Source organism: Gouania willdenowi, chromosome 16 (genome assembly GCF_900634775.1).
Source record: "Gouania willdenowi chromosome 16, fGouWil2.1, whole genome shotgun sequence".
Classification (NCBI taxonomy): Eukaryota; Metazoa; Chordata; class Actinopteri; order Blenniiformes; family Gobiesocidae; genus Gouania; species Gouania willdenowi.
This window is the reverse complement of record NC_041059.1, coordinates 19,822,530-19,831,808: the sequence shown is the minus strand read 5'-3', so window position 1 is coordinate 19,831,808 and position 9,279 is coordinate 19,822,530. Positions and strand designations below refer to the sequence as shown.

General features: G+C 39.4%; 1 protein-coding gene across 2 annotated transcripts; it reads left to right on the top strand.

Moving 5' to 3' along the window:
- Positions 1 to 4,218: 4,218 nt before the first annotated feature.
- On the top strand, positions 4,219 to 8,143 carry klhl38b (kelch-like family member 38b). Of its 2 annotated transcripts, XM_028471634.1 has the most exons (6): positions 4,219 to 4,687; positions 5,477 to 5,716; positions 5,822 to 6,714; positions 6,787 to 6,928; positions 7,137 to 7,242; positions 7,596 to 8,143. In XM_028471634.1, the coding sequence occupies exons 2-6, from the start codon at positions 5,489 to 5,491 to the stop codon at positions 7,883 to 7,885; spliced, it is 1,659 nt and encodes a 552-aa protein (XP_028327435.1). In that variant the 5' UTR covers positions 4,219 to 4,687; positions 5,477 to 5,488; the 3' UTR covers positions 7,886 to 8,143. The 2 variants fall into 2 exon arrangements, with proteins under 2 accessions (XP_028327435.1, XP_028327433.1); XM_028471632.1 differs by having other exon boundaries at positions 4,220 to 4,687; positions 5,477 to 6,714.
- The last annotated feature ends 1,136 nt before the right edge of the window (positions 8,144 to 9,279 follow it).

Here is a 9,279-nt window from a genome sequence, read left to right as displayed (position 1 = left end):
GACACCACAGGTAAGATTCAAGCACACTGATTTGTGGTTGCCTAACTGGACAAACTGTTTCCTTTTACAGATATAACTTTGTAACCATGTGAGTGCTACCCCTCTGACACCATACCACTCAATATTCTTTTAGCAATATGCCATGGTTAATCGTGTATAAAGCCTACTTTAGGTCAATGAAAACACCCACTGCATTTTTTTTTAATCAATGCATCCTATTATCTCCTCCACTAACTCCATTAGAGCCATGGAGGTTGACCTAGAATGATCTAAACCTGTAATGACACACACAAATGAAATCAAAATAATAATAATCTATATAAAATATAATATAAACAGAGACGCTGTAGCATTTTATTATAGCTGCAAACCAGTCCCATAATAACCTGGCTCAAACTACAATAATAGTCACTGTTTTGTTTTTTGTTTTTTCTTAATAACCACCAAAGTAGCTTTTTATGGCAAGGTATAATAGAGCAATTATTATTTTCTATTGGGCTCAGTCTCTCTCTCTGTGTGTGTGTGTGTGTGTGTGTGTGTGTGTGTGTGTGTGTGTGTGTGTGTGTGTGTGTGTGTGTGTGTGTGTGTGTGTGTGTGTGTGTGTGTGTGTGTGTGTGTTATAAAACAACACTAACAAGTGACAAATTCTCTCCTGGGTGAATAAGACTGTCTGCAGTCGTTTCAGGAATGCCTCATCAGCACAGCTCATCATTGTTTTGTTTGACTGTGTGTGAAAGCAGGACTTGTTTGGCTTGTGCACTTATAGTGAGCTTCAGCCAGCCACACAAAAGCTGCCCCAGCATCAGTGAGAGCAGTCCAAACAGAGCTGACAAGAGAGACAGTCCTTTAAACTTCAGAACAAAGCAGGAAAAAGAAGATAGTCGCGGTCTGAAAATATTGTATATAACAGGACAAAATGCTCATCTGTGTGTACAATGACGTGAGTCATTGGTTGAACCAACTCAAAGCCTGCAGTAGCATTTCTGGAGCTCATGTGTGACAGTGTGTAAAGTCACTTCAATGGAAGTCATATCTTTAGAATGAGCTCAGATCAAAATAAACTGATAATCAAATGAAGGACAAGACAGATTTTCAACATTATCAGGAGAATTGTCTGCCCTTCACACACAGAAACACACACACTGCACCAAAGCAAACCCAATACCAATCTGTGAGCTCAAATCCTTTGGGTGTAGACACTATTGAGAAGATAAATGTTTGATGTTATGAAGATGCAGTGGGTGACAGTGGATGTGCTGGTCTTTGCTGCAAAGCTGTAACGTGTGTGTCAAAGCATGAACATTAAAGTGATAGCCAATGTGTTAAAATCCAAAGGATGTGATTAAATCATGCTAAAATAACATCTTTGTTTAAAGGGCAAATAAGACAAACATCAATCTACAGGGACAGATATTAATGTCAGGAACAAATTCATTATGGCAGTTATTAATGTGTGACATTTTGTAGTGTAGATTTGTCCAAGATGCCCCTCAGGGATCAACAGAGAATTGAAGTGTTTCAGACTTTGTCTTTACTACTGTGACCACTAGAGGTCACCATTTAATTAAGACTATCTCCTGCTGTGTGTAAATGTTTCTGTTGACTTTAATTACTTTATTTGCAGCCTCTAGTGTTCAGTGTGTGAGACTCAGTGCCTGTGTGGTCCACAAACTAACAAATGATGCAGTATTTACTCAGATCCAAGTGAAGTGAAGTTATTCCCTGTTTTTGTTGTTTACGTCTCATTGGCTCAGCTCTGTAAACATGGCTGAGCTTGAAAGTAACTCACTTTTGGCAATGGCTTCATATGTGTTTTTGTTTACGAGAGACATTTTTTTTTTTTTACAGTCTATAGATTTATCTCTAGCTTTGGGAAATTTGTATATTCATTATTGAACTAGACTTTTATTGAACCAGATGTGTTTTCAAAGGAGACCTGTAGGTAAAATAGGCAGCAACCATAACATTAAAAATAAGGTTAGGACAAGCACTTCATCCAACCCACTTTTGTTCAACGAAAATCTTGGCACCAAAACAAAAAATCTAAACAGCCATCTTGATTTAGCCGTCAGACATTTTTAATTTTGGACTATAATAGTCATATAATTTCTGGCAGTTTATATTCTACAATGTTAAATAGATTAAAGCGCTGTGCATTTTAAGGATCAAAGCGTATCAATGACTTCTACAGCTCCGATCAGCAGCTCATCTTTACATGTCGGGGGAAGTGTGTTTTAGTTCATTTTGACAGAAACATACCTTTCGCTCACAAAACTGCATCAGCTTTGTCGTCTCACATTTGCTTTAATGCAGTCAGAGTTTAGCGAGTAAAAGTTTGACGAAAACCGATGAGTGATGTGTAATTGAGCTACAAAAGGCTATGAACTCTGGGCCAGTAACGAAGGTTCCACCAGCAAAAGTGCACGTGTCTGGTAAAAGAAACATGTTCCGTGGATGAATTAAAGGGAGCAAACTTTGTTCCTATGTTCAGCCTGTTTATGTTTAAAATTGAAGTGCGCACGCTTAAACTGTTAATACACCTCTAAATCAAGAAACTCTTGAAGACTTAAAGGCCAAAACATAAGAGCCAGGCAGCTTTTGGTCATATTTATTTACTGTATTTTATCAACACAAATCACCACAAAGACTGCTGACCCTGGCCGAAATAAGCAAAAAGGGAGAACACCCGGTCAATCCAGTGATCAACCCTCTATAAGAAAAAAAATACTAAAACTAAAACAAATGAACACTCAGAGAGTGCAAACCTCCGCCAAGCACCAAATATCTTCTGTGCCATGGCAGTTATCTGGATCAGTAATCCTGATCATTGTACCATGATCATTCATACTTTACGGCTTGAGATACATTTCTATCCTAATTATAATGATTCAAAAGGTCCAAATGAATGAGCACCCCTATTTTTTTCAAAAGATTGTGATGAAATACATAATTCGGATCTGATGCTGATTAAAGTCAGTGTGGTAATTGAGGAACCAACCTGACATAACTGAGTCAAATTTTATAAAGATCAGTCATTTACAAACTGAGTATTTTAAATTGCGCATAAGATAAGAAATAGGAATTTTTTTCTTTTTTTTTTAAACAGATCCAGAATTGGTAAACTGATCTGGATTCCCTCCCAAATTTAATGGAGTCTTCCATGGCAAAAGGTCTATAAGATTTGTCAAAATTAGTTCAGCAATTTTGACATATTCCTGCTACCAGACAAACACACAAACAATAACAAAACAACAATTAACTGGACTACGGACAATCCCTAGCTCGAACCTATACTTTTTTTAAAAAAAATATAAGAAACAAAAATGTTGACCCAAGTAAATATACTCACACACTCAGGGTAATATGGCTGCCATGCAAGTGCTAGCCATTCATTACCCAGAAAGCACACATACATCGGCTCGATGAATGAAGTTGCAACGGCGAGACGTATTATGGCGGGTGTTTGCTAATTGGGCAGACGTCGCGGAGACATCGGGGTTTGGCCGTTGTTTGGACGATGGATTAAAGATGCTCAGCGCAGCCTATCTACAGCTTATATTAACCTTTATTTAGTAATATCTCTATATCCACAGTCGAGTATTTACTTAAATCTGATAGGAATATGGCAGTATCACAACAACTACAACAAAAAAAGTATGTACTACCACTAAATAGCTTTTTATGTGTGGACAAAATAAAGAGAGACACAATTCATGATCATGAATGTATTTTCAGCAGCATAGCCAAAAAAGTGGTCAGTCAGTGGTATCACCAATTTGGGGAAAAAAAAACACACAAAATGACGCATTAGGAGTAGAATGCCGACGCACGATCTGAGGCCGACATCGGCGAGACGTATGCGTGCTATCTGGGTATCTGCTTTTAAAGTATCCCACTAACACCATAGCCATCCTGCAAACTAACTAAATAAAACAATCTGCTAAATGAAATTGGTTGATTTTTGATTATATGTAATGTATATTTAAAATACTTTAAGGGCAAAAGAACCGGTAAATACCTTCCATCTAAAGCTTTAAAGCAAGAGACACACACATTACGAACCTTGACCAACAAGTTGTTTTTTCCATGAATTTCAATCTCTACAAATTGTTTTTGTTGTCTCTGCTGTAATACAATCCTGTTTTTGAACATTGGTGGGCTCCATTAGCCAGTCAGAGGCAGGATTGGCCAAGAAAATGAGTGTGATCAAGTGTCGAGCACGGTTTTTTACAGCTATAATCATGTGCCTGATAGATGGAGGTGATGCAGCAAATTGAAATGCAAGTTATAGAGAAGGACAGATGGGCTTCCTGTGCCTGGAAGAAAGGAAAAATCATTGTCGCGGACCAAAACAAACAAAAACATAGAGATTAAATCAGTGAAGTTGAGTGGGACAGTTGAATGAAGAAATGAAGAAACCTGGCTGACCTGTCACATGTGAGTCTGCAGCCGTGTTGCCAAAGCGATGCACTATTTATAGGGGAGGAATGTACACAGAGGCCTCGTGGAAAGAGACCATAACAACAAACAGTTCATAACTCGCTCCTGCAAAGACAGAGGAACATATAGTCATAAAGCAGCAACACGAGGAAAGAGGAAGACAGGAGCACGTTTTTCTGCAGATGACAGGCTTTAAAGCATAACAGGAGCATCAGAAAACACAGGAAAGGAGCAAGAAGAGAAACAGGTAGGCTGTGCAGCATTATTACAACTAGTGTATATATTGCATTTTATTAAGATATTTGTGCTACAGCTTAGCAAAGTTTCTTAAAGTGAGAAGATGAGATAAAACAATGTAAATTGTTCTTTCTAAACCTGGTAATGAAATGTCAGCAGTGGTAGAATGACAATGACATAGTAATCCCTCAGGTGTTTCAGTACGACTGCACGAGCCCTGCTAACCTTTCCTGAGCAGCGGCGCTGTACGCCGTACATGTGACAGAGTTGTTGTTACAGCTATAACCTGAACTTTGTACACATTTATACTCCAACACACGGCCCTGACGTCAGGTTTCAGAACAGAACCAGAATTATTGCATAGAATAAAAGAATTACAGTGCTTTCAGTAAGCATTCAGAACACTTACAGCTTTATTCCATAATGAATCAAATTTATGATTTTGAAATAGGTCCTGAGGTTTGTTAAGGCGATATTTTTCTAATTGATTGAAAATAAACACATTTAAATTATTTTTAACAGCTTTTGCTCCATACTTTGTTGTAGCATCTATTTACATGAGCCAAAAGGTGTTTAGCACAAAAAATAATTGAATTTCAAAATAAGGTAGCAACCAAGAAGACTACCAACTTCAACTAATGACCAAGAAGGGGCAGTGATTACATTCCTTTAGCACTTTCTTTCTTTCAAACTATGCTGTTTAACTTGGTTTTACTATTTTATTTTTTTTATTTAAAAAAACATAAAGAAAAGAAAAACTGAAATTGGAATGTATGGGTGTCTTCTCTCTGATACTCAGAGTCCTCCCAGCATGGATGGCCCATTGCCAGCTGTGGAGATCTTCCACTTCCAAGACAAAGTGCATTCCTCCAGCCTCCTCCTGCAGCTGAACACACTGAGACAGAGGAGCATCCTGACCGATGTGCTGCTGTGCTCAGAGAACGCAGAGATCTCCTGTCACAGGAACGTCCTGGTCTCCAGCAGCCCATATTTCAAAGCCATGTTCTGCAACAACTTCATAGAAAGTCAGCAGGCCAAGGTCTCTCTGAAGGGAATCTCCTTTTCCATTCTCCGCAACATTGTTGATTATGTTTATACTGGGCTTGTTACAATCAGCATGGAGATTGTTCTTCCTCTGATGCAGGCGGCGTCCATGTTGCAATATGGCCGACTTTTTGAGGCTTGCTCCAGCTTTCTTCAGGAGCAGCTGAGCCCAGACAACTGCTTGAGCATGATTAGATTATCGGACATCATGAACTGCACCAGTTTAAGGGACAAAGCAAAAGAGGTGGCCTTGAAGAACTTCTCGGATGTGTCGTTGTCTGAGGATCTGTGTGAGCTTTCCTTAGCGGAGCTCATGGGCTATCTAGAGGATGACAGTCTTTGTGCAGAGGAGGAACAGGTCTTTGAGATGCTTGTCGCTTGGATTCATCACAATCCTTTATCGAGGCGGGGTGCCATTAGCGACCTCTTCAAGAAGGTTCGCCTTCGATACGTCCATCCCACTTACCTCTTCCAGTTCATAGCCAACGATCCCCTGATTCAGTCATCTACTCTCTGCACGGAGATCATCGACTCCGTCAGACGTCTCCTGTTTTCTGTGAACACTACTTTAATCAAAGACACCACAGTGGACTTCAAAACTCTCTGGGTGACACCAAGGCGATACACTTATAATGATACGCTGGTGGTGGTGGGAGGGAGGAAGAACAATGTGCAGACATCAAGGGAAGCCCTGATCTTTGATGAGAAAGCTCAGAAGTGGCAACGGCTGGCAATGTTGCCTGTTCGTCTCTACAAAGCCTCCTATGTCTCCCTACACAGTGTCCTGTATGTTATCGGAGGGATGGTCATGAATTCAAAGAGCAGAGAAGTTAGTAAGACTGTCTACACTCTCTCCCTAAAGACCAACCAGTGGTGGAGAGTGACGGCCATGCCGGAGCCTCGCTTCGCCCAGCAGAGCGTATCCTACCTCCACTTCATCTTTGTCCTGGGTGGCTTTGGAGCTGATGGTCGGTTATTAGCCAGCGTGGAGAGGTGATGACCTGTGTTGAGTCATGGTGTGAAGGAGAATAAGTGACAAACAATACATTCTTATGCTATTTTCAGGTACAACAGCATGTTCAACCAGTGGGAGTCAATGGCAGCCATGCCTGAGGCTGTGCTGCACCCTGCAGTGGCTGCTTTGAACCAGAGGATCTACGTGTTTGGAGGGGAGGATGCAATGCAGAGCCCTGTCAGGATGATACAGGTCAAATCACATTTTTGTTTGGAATAAAGTACAATAAAGTTAAAATAATGCCAATGTATCAGCTGTTTTTTTTTTTTTAAATTCAATTGAATAATACCTTTAAACAATTCTAATCATCAGGCAATATGAAAATTGCCTGATAGCTTTTTTCTTCCCTGTGTTTTACCCAGTTATTTTTTTCAATTGTTTCCCTCAATCATTCCCACAGGTTTATCACATTGCCAGGAACACGTGGTTTAGGATGGAGAACCGAACTGTCAAGAACGTGTCTGCTCCAGCGGTTGTCTTGGATAAAAAGATCTACATTATTGGAGGTATGGTGATGTATTGAAAAGAGAAAAATTGTAATGTTGTGCAAGCAAACTGCTGGAAATTAGCCCAAATCAATGCATGAAGGGAGTTTAAGTCTAATTTTTCAACTTTAGTTTACTATATTCCTTGCATGGCCTTGCTTTAGCAACTTTGAAACTATGAGTTACAAAAAAAAGCAGATATACTTTAAATAAAATGATATCACACAAGACCCCATTTGAAAACCCATTTGGATAAAAAAAAGACATCTTATTGAAGAACATGCCTCGTCAATCTACTCCGAGCATGACATCGCCACATTCTGCCAGAGCGACACGTGCTTCCCTCTCCATGTAAATGTCCTCTCCTGTTACAGGATACACCCGGAGAACCATTGCATATGACACCGAGGCCAACCACTTCACCAAATGTGCCAGCCTAAAGGAGAGGAGGATGCACCATTCTGCAACGGTTCTCAACAACCAAATCTACATCACAGGCGGACGCTACGTTAACGGCCACGATGCCATTGAGGACTCGGACACTTTCGAGTGTTACGACCCTAAGGCAGACGCTTGGACAGATAAAGGAAATCTGCCTCATAAACTCTTTGACCACGGTTCCCTGACTTTGACATGTGTCTCTCGGTCGTGGGCAAAGTCCTGACAGTTTTCTTTTATAGTTTCACTATTATGAGTATTTGTAGTTTGCATTTCTAATTTTCATATTGTGACCTCTTTTAATAGTGTCTGTTATTCTAAATGTATAACATCATTTTTCAATGCGTGTTAATGGTTGACTTGAAGTCCACAGTCCTTGGATCATTATTTATTTGTGTACTTAAAGGTGTAAACACAGATCAATGTATTTGTTCTATGTTTTTAATATTAATAAATGTGGGGGGGAAAAAAATCCTAAAAATCAGATTTTTGGACTATTTGAACAATGGCTGAATACATTTAATTTTGATTGTTCATTTCATGTTTACTATATAAAGCTTTTTTTTTTATACATGTTCATAAAACTTCAACTAATTCAACTTGTTTGGTGTCTGGTTCAGTCCGTTGCATTAGTGAATGAAACCAGAGAAGGACAATCATCCTGTGTCTGGTCCTAAACGTGTTCAGGCAGGTCTGCACTCTGCCTTCACACGCCTGGATCTATCAGAAACATGTCACATGTTCATCCTAAGAGTTAAAGTTCAAACCACTTGTTTATTCAAGACATCTTAAGCTATATTCAGACTGCAGGCAAATGCAGCTTAAATTCCCCCTTTTTTTTTAGCCCATATCTGACCTATATCTGATCTGTTAAAGACAGAAGAGCACAAATCTGATGTGAGGACGTGATTTTTAGCAGGCATTGATTTATTTGTCTGTAAACGGTCTAACTTAAAAACTAATGGATAGGTTTTGACTAACTTTTCAGGAAATATCCAAAATGAGATAATGAACAAGTGGTTAGATTTTGGGGATTATCCTATTCAATATCCCAAATAACATTAAGTTGACAATGTTATATAGGGGACTGATATGGCGTGGCGTAGGTCTGAGCCTTATGGGTGCTTCTAGTTTCAAATGTGACTCAGGCCATTTTCATATGTGATCTTAAATCTGATACATATCTAATAATTTGCAATGGGCCTGCTGTACGAATGGCCAGGTCATATTTATTATATAATATGATTATACTGTGTATATACAGTATATATATAAATACACAGGATAAAAAAGACATCTTATTGAAGAACATGCCTTGTCAATCTACTCCGAGCATGACATCACCACATTCTGCCACACTCTGGCATATATAAATATATAATCCTTAAGATGATTGAAATGCCATAAACGTCACAATTCTGCGTCCCATCAGAAGTGCCGTTGAAAAATCAGCCGTGGCAGAGGACGGATTGGAAATGGGAAGGAGAGTAAGGCCTAAGAATTAATGAATATTTGCAGAGAGGAGATGCCTCTATATTTACGTCCATAATTCCTGCCTGGATGGTCACGTACTACCTCAGTCTTTTGCACATGTGGGTCACTTCAGGGTCATATTCAGTT